This window comes from Lolium perenne, chromosome 1 (assembly GCF_019359855.2).
Source record: "Lolium perenne isolate Kyuss_39 chromosome 1, Kyuss_2.0, whole genome shotgun sequence".
Lineage (NCBI taxonomy): Eukaryota > Viridiplantae > Streptophyta > Magnoliopsida > Poales > Poaceae > Lolium > Lolium perenne.
Genome location: NC_067244.2, coordinates 263,201,995 through 263,213,525, shown reverse-complemented (window position 1 = coordinate 263,213,525; position 11,531 = coordinate 263,201,995). Strand labels below are relative to the sequence as shown.

The window sequence follows — 11,531 nt, the reverse complement described above, 5'->3', positions numbered from 1 at the left end:
ATTTAAATATGAACATTGAATATTGTGGAGCTTGTTAACTCCGGCATTGAGGGTTCGTGTAATCCTACACAGTTAGTGGTGTTCATCATCCAACAAGAGGGTGTAGAGTATGCATTTATCTATTCTGTTATGTGATCAAAGTTGAGAGTGTCCACTAGTGAAAGTCTAATCCCTAGGCCTTGTTCCTAAATACTGCTATCGCTGCTTGTTTACTGTTTTACTGTGTTTCTACTGCCTGCAATATTACCACCATCAACTACACGCCAGCAAGCACTTTTCTGGCACTGTTGCTACTGCTACTATTTATTCATACCACCTGTATTTCACTATCTCTTCGCCGAACTAGTGCACCTATTAGGTGTGTTGGGGACACAAGAGACTTCTTGCTTGTGGTTGCAGGGTTGCATGAGAGGGATATCTTTGACCTCTTCCTCCCTGAGATCGATAAACCTTGGGTGATCCACTTAAGGGAAACTTGCTGCTGTTCTACAAACCTCTGCTCTTGGAGGCCCAACACTGTCTACAAGAATAGAAGCTCCCGTAGACATCACGCCCTCAAGCCACGGCTGCGAGATAGCACGCAATGCCTCTAGGATGTATGGAACTCGAGATCTCAGGGCGGGGGTCCGCCTCGTCTAGGAATGATCTCCAGCGGGTCAATGAGGACATGCATGGCAGCCAGGGGATTTGGGGTTTTTTCTTTTTTTTGAGCTTGGGATTTGGGGGGTTTTCGGATAGGGGAGAATGAAGAAGAAGAAACATCCTGCATGCTTGGCGCTTGGTGGTTTACTTTGTGATCAAATAAATGATTTGTGGACAAATGATTGTTTCTGAACAATGATAAACCAACTACATACAAAGTAGTTATGATGGGCCCTGACTCCGTTAAAATGGCTATGCGCCATGAAATCCAAGATAGGTGAATACTTTTTAAAAGTAAATGGCCGGATCTATAAAATTGATGGACTTGGATGCAATATCCTTGAAGAAGCTCGATTTGTCAAAAAGTTGTTTACGACAAAGTTCAAATAGTTGACTATGATAAGATTAGATCTTCAGTAGAGATGTTTATAGTCTATGTGGATTCTTGTAGTAATCACTACATATTTCTTTTACGATATATGTTACTAGGATGTCAAAAATAAATTCCTTACCAGAAGTGTGTATTAAGGATGTATACAAGATACAACCTAGAGTTTTGCTGGTCCGTGGAATACTAGATAGGTATACAAACTTCAATTGGATGAAGTGAGTGTCGCGGAGTTGGAATCTTCACCGGATGAAATAGTCAAAGAGTTTTTGATTTCATCAGAAGCGATGAAGATGCTTGCATTTGCAAGAAATTAAGTGGGAGCGCTGAGACATAGTTATAATATTATATGTGGATGACATATCATTGATTATAAATGATGTAATTACATACTTGATGTGATTAAAAGGTTTCATTGAGAATTAAATTCAATGAAAGGACATGGACTGAAACATATTTAGGGTCAAGATCTATGAAGATAGATTGAAACACATAATAAGTCAAAGTCAAAGTACATAGAATAAATATTGAAGTAGTTCAATATAAAAATATTAAGAAGGTGTTCTTTTCATGTGAAGGTTTAACAAGACTTGAGTGTATTTGACACTCGATGAGTAAAAACACATGAGTGATTTTAGATCACGAATAATATGTACAAAATCATATGTCTTGTGCTCTAAAGTGTTACGAGCATATACCAGAATGATTCATGTAATGATCATTGGACAAAAGTAAGAATATCCCTGAGTGCTTTAGAAGAACCAAGGATATATATATATAGTTTTGTATGGGTAATGACAAACAAATCATTGTAAGGTGTTGCACCGATATTAGTTTGGTCACATATAAAAATAAAATTTCAATCTCAATTAGGCTAAGTGTTGTTTAAAAGGTAGCACAATGAGCTAGACGAAGTCTATGCTAGATTAAGATGAGTTCTAAATATTATGACGGATTCTACAAACGAAGGCAAAGTATGTCATTGTTTTGACAATGACTAAAGGATGTTTAAGTCGATGAGTTCTTTGAGAATTTGGTGTAGTTCCGATAGTGTCAGAACTTTGAAGTTATATTGTGTGTGACAATATTAGTGACATATTTCAGACCGCGGAATTAAGGTTCCACCATAAGACTAAACATATATGATTAATACCAACTCATTTGGAAAATGAGTGATGCGTTGAGACGCAAATGAATTGGAGAATACATACGTTTCTGAGCGTGTCAGATCCGTTGGCTGAAACCTCTCCAGTGAGCAAAACATGATAAGCACCAGAAGGCCAAGGTGTTATATCTTTACAAATGTAAACTAGATTATTGACTCTAGTGCAAGTGGGAGACTGTTGGAGATATGCCCAAGAGGCAATAATAAAATGGTTATTATTATATCTTTGTGTTTATGATAAATGTTTACATCCCATGCTATAATTGTATTAACCGAAACATTAATACATGTGTTTTATGTAAACAACAAGGAGTCCCTAGTAAGCCTCTTGTATAACTAGCTTGTTGATTAATAGATGATCATGGTTTCGTGATCATGAACATTGGATGTTGTTAATAACAAGGTTATGTCATTGGGTGAATGATATAATGGACACACACCCAAATAAGCATTGCATAAGATTAAGTCATTTAGTTCATCTTGATATAAGCTTTCAATACATAGTTACCTAGTCCTTCAACCATGAGATCATGTAAATCACTTATACCGGAAGGGTACTTTGATTACATCAAACGCCACTGCGTAAATGGGTGGTTATAAAGGTGGGATTAAGTATTCAGAAAGTGGTAGTTGAGGCATATGGATCAAGAGTGGGATTTGTCCATCCCGATGACGGATAGATACACTCTGGGCCCTCTCGGTGGAATGTCGTCTAATTAGCTTGCAAGCATGTGACCAGGTCACAAGAGATGACATACCACGGTACGAGTAAAGAGTACTTTTCGGTAACGAGGTTGAACTAGGTATGGAGATACCGATGATCAAACCTCGGACAAGTAAAGTATCGCGTGACAAAGGGAATTGGTATCGTATGTTAATGGTTCAATCGATCACTAAGTTATCATTGAATGTGTGGGAGCCATTATGGATCTCCAGATCCCGCTATTGGTTATTGGTCTGAGAGGAGTCTCGACCATGTCTGCATAGTTCACGAACCGTAGGGTGACGCACTTAAGGTTCGATGTCGCATAAGTAGATTCGGAATATGAGATGGAGAGCGAAGTTTGTTCGGAGTCTTGGATGGGATCCAGGACATCGCGAGGAGGTCCGGAATGGTCCGGAGACTAAGATCCATATATGGGAAGTCATTTTCCGGGGTGCAAGAAAGTTCCGGTGTTTTGACCGGAGCTTCTAGAAGGTTCTAGAATGTACTAGAAGGGTCACCAGTGGGCCCACCACCCCGGGAGAGGCCACATAGGAGCCACATGGCATGGTGGGTCCTTCCCACTATGACATGTGGGCCCAGGCCGGCCCAACCCTAGAGATAAGATCTATCTCTAATTTAAATGGTTTAAATGTAGAGATAGAATCTATCTCCAAAACTAAAAGGGTTTAATTTAGAGATAAAGGGTAAGGCTTGGGGGAGAAGTTCTCCCCCCTTCATGCGCCGGCCAAGGGGAGGGTGGGCCCTAGGGGAAACCCTAGGCCGATCCCTCCACCTATATAAAGAGGGGAGGGGGTGGATGGCCACTTCACCCCCTTCAAGACCAAACCCTGGCCGCCCCCTCTCTCCTCCATAGAGCTATTCCGGCTTGGCGAAGCCCTGCATCTTTTCTCCTCCACCACCACCACCACGCCGTCGTGCTGCTGGGATTTCGAGGGGATCTACCAGACCTCCGCTGCCCGCTGGAACGGGGAGAGGACAGGCTTCATCGACACCGTACGCACAACCGAGTATGGAAGTGCTGCCGAATTCCAGCACAGGACGATCGACTACATCAACAACGAGATCTAATCTCGTAGGCTTTGAAATCTTCGAGGGTTAGTCTCACATACATCTCGTTGCTTCGATCTTGGTAGATTAGATCTTGCTTCTTCCTAGATTGGATCTTGGTTTTTGTTCATGTTCACGGTAGAATTTTTTTTTCCATGCAACGAACCCATCAGCATGTCACCTAAAAAATTATTTTTGTTACCACTTACCTACTCGAGGATGAGCAGAAGTTAAGCTTGGGGATGCTTTATACGTCTCAAACGTATCTATAATTTTTGATGCTCCATGCTTGTTTTACACCAATTCCACTATGGTTTGCTTACACTTCGTTGCACTTTTATACATTTTCCGGCACTAACCTATTGACAAGATGTCACAGTGTCAGTTCCCTATTTTATGCTATATTTGGTTTCAAAAAATTTGTACAAGAAATATTCTCGGAATTGGACGAAACAAAAGTCGAAGTCAATATTTTACCGTAAAGAAGATGAAGTCCAAAGGGGAGTCGAAGAGGAGCCATAGGGGGGGCCAACCCACCCCTAGGCGCTGCCCAGGCCCTGGCCGTGCCTAGGTCAGGTGTGGGCCACCCTGGCCTCATCCGACCTCACCTTTCCGCCTATTATTCACGATCTCGAGAAAATCCTGAATACCCAAGACTCCATCCACGAAATGTTCCGTCGCGGCCGCCATTGCAGAACCCATCTCGGGAGGGTTCTGAAGCTCTTCTCAGCACCCTGCCGCAGGGGAAGATCATCACCGGAGGCCTCTACATCGCTGTGCCCGCCTCCGAACTGATGCGTGAGTAGTTCATCCCTGGACTAGTAGTACATAACAGTAGCTAGATGGTTGTCTTCTCCAATTTGAGCCTCATGTTTAGATCTTGTGAGCTGCCTATCATGATCAAGATCATACTTATGTAATGCTACATGTTGTGTTTGTAGGGATCCGATGAATATTGAATACTATGGTTGAGATTGATTAATCATGTCATATGTTATTTGTGATCTTGCATGCTCTCCGTTGCTAGTAGATGCTTTGGCCAAGTAAATGATCGTAACTCCAAGAGGGAGTATATATGCTCGATAGTGGGTTCCTGCCTCTAGTTTTCTGGCAGAGTGACAATAACTTCTAAGATTGTAGGTGTGATGTTGCTATTAGGGAGAAAAACAACAATATTTTATCCAAGGGTAATTCTATTGTTTACTTTACACATATTGCTTAATGCGATAATCCATTGCTTGCAACTTAATACTGAAAGGGGTGCGGATGCTAACCGGAAGGTGGATTATTAGTCATAGACACAGTTGGATTGCGGTCTATGTATTATGTTGTAATGCCCAAACGAATCTCATAGTAATCATCTTGTCATGTATGATCTCTATTCTGTCAATTGCACAGCTGTAATTTATTCACCCAACATGCTATTTATCTTTATGGAGAGACACCTCTAGTGAACTGTGGACCCTGGTACTTTCTTTTACATTGATACAATCATCTTGTTCTGTTTACTTACTGCAAGCATTGTTCTCTTTTCATTACAATGCAAACATCTCTTTACACACCATATGGTTAACTCTTTGTTATCAGCAAAACCAGTGAGATTGACAACATCATTGTGAGTTGGGGCGAAGTATTGCTATTGTATTGTGTGCAGTTTCCACATTGTTGCTGACTCAGGTAGTTCACCCTGCCAATAGTCAGCTAGCAACACCTTCAGAAGTCACTCCTTTCTCCTACTGGTTTATTAAACCTTGGTTTCTTAGTGAGGGAAAACTTGCTGATGTGCTCATCACACCTTCCTCTTGGAGTTTCCCAACCGCTTCCACAACTGCCACCAAGATTATCTGGCGCCGTACCTGGAGCACCATCAGCTCCCCCCATTTCAAAAAAACTATAATACTAATAGTGAAGGGAACGAGCTAAAGAGTTTTTAAGAATTCTAAATAAAACTTCTATTAAGTTGCTTGTACATTATGAAAGAACTTGTAATTTTTGTTGTGGGGAACACTTTGACTTCCAATGTTGAACCCATGAAGAACATACAATTCCACCTATCATACCCATAGTTATATTCATTTAGGGATGGAAGAAGTAGAACAATTTGTGAGCTTTATATCAGGCTATGAATTAAAGACTTTCCTTAATAATGTATGTGAAGCTACTGGTGTGACTCATTCATGTGAATATGAGGTCACTCTTATCCTTGATTCTTGCATAACCCACTTTTTTGACAATATCTATGTTGTTGACTATAATAAGAGGAACACCGCAATCCAAGAAAACACTAGCTTATTACATGTAGAAGAAAATGAAGAAGCCATAATTCCATCTAAGCTTGGGGAAGAGTTGGATCTTGCACCTTCACGACCCACATGTGATAACTCTAAAACTAAATATGATCAAGATGATGTCCTATTTTTACTTGAGAATCCTCCATGCTTAGAAAATAATATGTTATGTAAGGATAAAAAATAATAAACTTACTGGTCATAATAATGTTCTCATCCATGAGACCCATGTTATTATTAAAATCTTCTATTTACATAATAGAGGAGAAATATGCTAATATTGGAAAATGCTCTTTGGTTGCTGACAGATTATATGCAGAATTAGTGAACACTTCGATGATATGTAGATTTAATGAACTGTTCCTACAATATTCAACTTGTAGATTATATGGGGAGTTACTTGAAGATGAGAATGGAGTCCTAAAAATGTGTCTAAGATTTGTATGTAATTATAAAGAACTAAAATACATAAGCACTAAACTTTTTTATTTGGTCAGCATAAGCACTAAACTTATGAACTCAACTGCTAACTAAAGCCGACTTCCTTCCTCTTTGAAGAATTAGCATAGATGGATTCTTTTCCCTCCAAAAACAAAAGACTAAGCTCATGTTTCCTTTGGTTAGGGCAAACATCCGGAACAATTGAAGCGCCAAACTGGGAAGTTATGATGTGGCTGAGCAATCTCAAGAACTAGGACTGGAATGCCAATGCGGATGGCAGCGATCGAGCAACTAAACGAGCGAACTCCAAATAGAAATCTTTTGCGCTTCCCGCAACTATATATCCCCATCAGCCCATATTGCTCGTCAATAGAAATCAAGTGCCAGCAGCCCATTAACCCAAAGAAAAAACGAGCCCAACTAGAAATCTGGTGCTAGCAGCATTTTGATGGGTCCTAGATTCATATTAAAACGCATGTAAGCCATACGTAGAGTCAGATCCATCACTCCATCTTAAATGGAAAAAAGCCCCATTGCTCCATCTTCCATATTATTTTGGCAAATTCCATCTTCTCCATCTTTAGCAAAATCGCCCCACCTTGTCAATGGTCAGGTCGCGCTGAAGGAAAAAAAAAAAGACAGAACGAAAACCATAGAGAGGAACGATGTTCCAAAATTCAGGGCCCCAATTTCTAGTCGCATTGGAGCCCTAAAATTCGGGAGACGCCCCTGAGTGGGAAGCTATGTTGGAGAGCGCCATCCTCAAAGCTAGGGTTCTTCGTGTATTGAAGATGATAATGGAGTCTCAGCAATGTGTCTAGAATTTATTTGTAATCTAAAGATCTCAGATATATAACCATTAAACTTATGAACTCAACTGCTAATTCCCGCATTTATATATATCCCCATCACGGCAATATATGCATATTGCTCAAGGATATCTCTGCCAAAAATTGCCACTATGTGCAGCGAATTCTCGGATGATGAAAAAAAAGGAGTGAAGAAAAAACAGAGAAAAGAACTCTGTACAAGTAAGATTGTGTACTAATTAATAATTTTGTGCATGCATGCCACTGACCACCTAAGGCTCTGCCGATCTTCCGTGCCCGTTGGCCATTGCCGGAGACTGATCGGAGCTGCTACTCATCTTGGAATTGGAGGAAGAGTCGTCGGAGTAGGCACCGAGGTTTGAATTGGAACTGAAACTTGGGATGGAGAATACGAGCTCCTTGTCGTCGGAGCTGGACAACCGGAGGTGCGCGAGGATCTTGCTGAACTTGGGCCTCCGGCGCGTGATGGCGATGGATACGTCGTTGGGGAAGAGGTCCCCGCGCACGAAGGCGTGGTACACTGTGGTGGCCAGAACGGCGGTGACCGTGACGGCGGAGATCCCGGAGAGCCCCACCGCCATCGCCCGCGTTCCGACATTGTCCACCTCCGACGCGTACAGCACCGTGGCCAGTGCGACGCTGGTCATCGGGAACGTGTATGCCCACCAGGCCAGCGAGAACCTGAACCCCCGGAAGAGGTTGACGCGCACCACCAGCGACGCGTAGAGGAACATCGCGACGAAGTAGGCGAGCTTGGCGCCGCTGTTGAACTCGCCGGAGATCCTGGCCCAGGCCATGGACGCGACGCTGGGCGCGGCGACGAAGAGGAAGAAGACCGGGTGCAGCTCCTTGGGCAGCTGCACGTTGGTGGGGAGCCGCTGGTAGAGCGTGACGAAGAGCACGGTGTAGTGTGCTAGCCCGACGGCGAAGAAGAAGATGGGCAGCTCCCTGAGGCCCATCCTGGCGCCGAGCAGCGCGCCGACAAAGTTGCCGACGACGGCGAGGTGGTTGGACGGGTTGGCCACCTTGGAGAGGCGGCGCTCGCCGGAGGACATCCACTGGCCGTAGATCTTGAGGTCGAGGCAGAGGATTGGCGCCATGAGGAGGTACCAGACGACGTGGTGGATCTCGTCCACGGGCCGCGGCACGCCCTTGACGAGGAAGAGGCAGGCGATCCACGGCGCGAAGAAGAAGTTGCCGCGCACGGGGTGGTGGAACTCGCGGCGGACGGCCTCGAAGTAGAAGACGACCTTGAGTAGGTAGGTGATGGAGACGAGCACGGTGAGGGCGACGGAGATCCACCAGAGGACGTGGTTGGCCGCGGGGTGGACGCGGAGGAAGGCCGTGGAGGGCTCCGACTCGAGCGTCTTCCACAGCATCGCCTGGCTGCTCACGCCCAGGCACATCCCAAACGCGCTGATCGGGAACCGGAGTAGGAACGGCCACAACTCGTCCTTGGGCAGCACAGCCACCTCCGTCGACTGCACGCACGCACGCGGGTGTTAGAGACGACGAAGAATCGATGGCGCATGGTCATGGAAACAGAAGGTACTCCCTCCGATTCATATTACTTAATATTAATGTAGATATATTTAGATATATTTTAGTTTCATTTTAGCATTAAATAATATATATGGATGGGAGGGAGGGAGTAATACTCACAGCAAGAAAAGGTAATGGTGGTTATGTGGTACTTACGCGAAGGGTCTCGAGCTCGGGGCCTTCAAGCGCGGCGAAGTAGCGGTCGGCGGAGGGGACGTCCTCCTCCTCGTCGGTGTCCTCCTCGGAGATCTTGGACGCGGCGCCGTGGCCGCGCTCGATGTCGACGGCGTCCGGCAGGGGCTCCTGTGGCTGCCCGCGGAGTGCGGAGAGTTGGCGCTCGAGGCGGCCGGAGAAGGTCTTGAAGTGGTCGAACCGCCGGTCCCGCTCCCGCGTGCTGTCGCTCCGCGGCACCGCCGGCGCCTCGCCGCCCGCGTCTCTGACTACCAGCGTCGGCTGGGAGTGGTGCCGCGCCTGGTTCAGCAGCTGCGGCAGGGAGGGATGGTGGACGAGCTTTGTCTTACTCGGCGGCACCGCGCCCTCGCCGTTGACGGGCGGCAGCGGCGGCATGCCGAGCTGCGCGAGGTGGAGCCCCGACGGCGAGGCCGGCACGCTGAGCGAGACAGAGCACGGCGTATCTCCCCGCGTCGATTCATGGCGCGAGGGGACATGAATGAGAAGCGCTTCCGGGGACGGAGACGGAGCACACCCTGGCTCGCCGGCCACCTGGACATCGATGCTCTCGCTGATCGTCATGGCAACAACTCGATCGATCGACGCCTTCTGGAAAAAAACAATACGACGATATCAAGCGTGGATATCATATACTCCACGCAGCTTGTATATATATACACGCAGCGCGCGCGCTTATGACTGATGGATCGCCGGCGGCAGGTCAGCGGCGCCGGCATGGGACAAGAGGCACGTGGACGCGAACCCAGAAGGTTCCACGCATGAGCGCAAAGCACGTACCCCAAAATGCTATCTGTAGCGTACGTCGCCGTCAGTAGCTGCAGCGGTCGCGCCGCAGTACTCCACGCCGCCTCCTAGGTGTATGTCGAAATGCGACGTCACCGCTGGCTGCTACTCCCCGTCGGCCGTCGTCGTCTTCACTCGCCGGTGATCGAGCCAGGAGACGAAACTCTTCTGTTTGCGTCCACGGCTGCACCTCGATTCGAAGGAACGCGATGCCTATTTATACACTCGCGGACAGAGGTCGGGAGCTCGGCTCGACCATGTCAGTTATGTCACTGTGCTGAGCCGGCAGGTGTGGATGGGTGGACTGCCTTTGGATGGTTCCATTGACTGCGCTTTGACCTCAATAATATTTAGCTCTTGTAATGGACTATAGATTATGGTTTTCTTGTGAATAAGTGGTGTACTGCAGGATGCTCCTGCTAAAACGAAAAGCACATTTACAAAAAAAAAATACGTAGTATAATGGTATTTTTTTATTGGCGAACTATAATCGTTTTTTTCCCGGGAAAAGCAAGAACAATAAACGTGTAATGAACGATTATAGTTGGTGGGAGAAAATGGTGTGCTCAGCCGCACGTGCTTAAGTCAATGTCATATCTTTGAAAACCAGTTCGAAAAAATGCCAATAAGTCCGGAAGGAACTATACTCGCATGAGTTTCTTGGATTCATTTGAATACTTATGTTTTTTTTCGTGTAGATCATTTGATTAGAAGGATTGGAGTCCCCTTGATATCTTTTTTTTTTGTCGTGGCGTGTCAACACTTACATATAGTAATAAATTGTTTTTTCCCTAATCCTATATATACAGAACTTAGGAGAGTACATTGTTGAATATATGAACATTTTTTACAATATGTTTATTCCAAACTAACACATGGTATTATCGACACACAATGTTTTATATGTTGTGTATTGCTAGCACCATACACACGAGATGGAGAATAATATAATGAACCCCTAAAAAAGAATAATATTACATGGGAGTGACTATTGCTTAAACAATTTATACATCTATCTATACTATTATATTGGAGTTGGTCGTAGGTCGTATAACGCGTTTGGTGAAGGAGATTGCAGTCATCCAGACCATACAATCTAATCTCAAAACCTCCGCTCAAGATCCATCCATCCAATCTACTTTTCCAGGTGTCCAATCTAATTTTATGGTAGGTCGCATCTCTTTAGGGCTAATCAAATCATACCGTCAATCAAGGTAATCAATACAGGTTAATTAAGAAAATTTCTTTCCTTGCTCCCCAAAACCTTACTACTCCCCCACCCTTGGAAATCTCCCTCCCGAGCGAGACCTCTTTCGCGTGCACCTTCTTCTCTCCCAGTCCCCCCTCTATCCAATCGCGCCGTCGCCGCCTCACCATCCCGTGGCAGCCATCCAACCCTCCCCACATCCGGCTGGTCCTTTGACGCTTAGGTGCCTCTCCTCCTGGTGACATCAGAGCACGAGACAGATGACGGATGCGAGAGCAT

General features: G+C 45.2%; 1 protein-coding gene across 2 annotated transcripts; it reads right to left on the bottom strand.

Moving 5' to 3' along the window:
* Positions 1-7,551: 7,551 nt before the first annotated feature.
* On the bottom strand, positions 7,552-10,222 carry LOC127327806 (S-type anion channel SLAH2). 2 transcript variants are annotated; one of them, XM_051354599.2, is made up of 3 exons: positions 10,040-10,222; positions 9,227-9,850; positions 7,552-9,009 (listed from the first exon to the last, which is right to left on the bottom strand). In XM_051354599.2, the coding sequence occupies exons 2-3, from the start codon at positions 9,821-9,823 to the stop codon at positions 7,780-7,782; spliced, it is 1,827 nt and encodes a 608-aa protein (XP_051210559.1). In that variant the 5' UTR covers positions 9,824-9,850; positions 10,040-10,222; the 3' UTR covers positions 7,552-7,779. The 2 variants fall into 2 exon arrangements, with proteins under 2 accessions (XP_051210559.1, XP_071681122.1); XM_071825021.1 differs by lacking the exon at positions 10,040-10,222 and having other exon boundaries at positions 9,227-10,017.
* Positions 10,223-11,531: the final 1,309 nt, after the last annotated feature.

What these genes read in the sequence shown, in the direction of transcription:
- LOC127327806 (XM_051354599.2), bottom strand. Translation starts at nt 9,823, where the DNA reads ATGACGATCAGCGAGAGCATCGATGTCCAGGTGGCCGGCGAGCCAGGG. An exon ending in CCGAGCTCGAGACCCTTCGC is followed by an intron (nt 9,010 to 9,226) that starts GTAAGTACCACA and finishes GCGTGCGTGCAG; the next exon opens with TCGACGGAGGTGGCTGTGCT.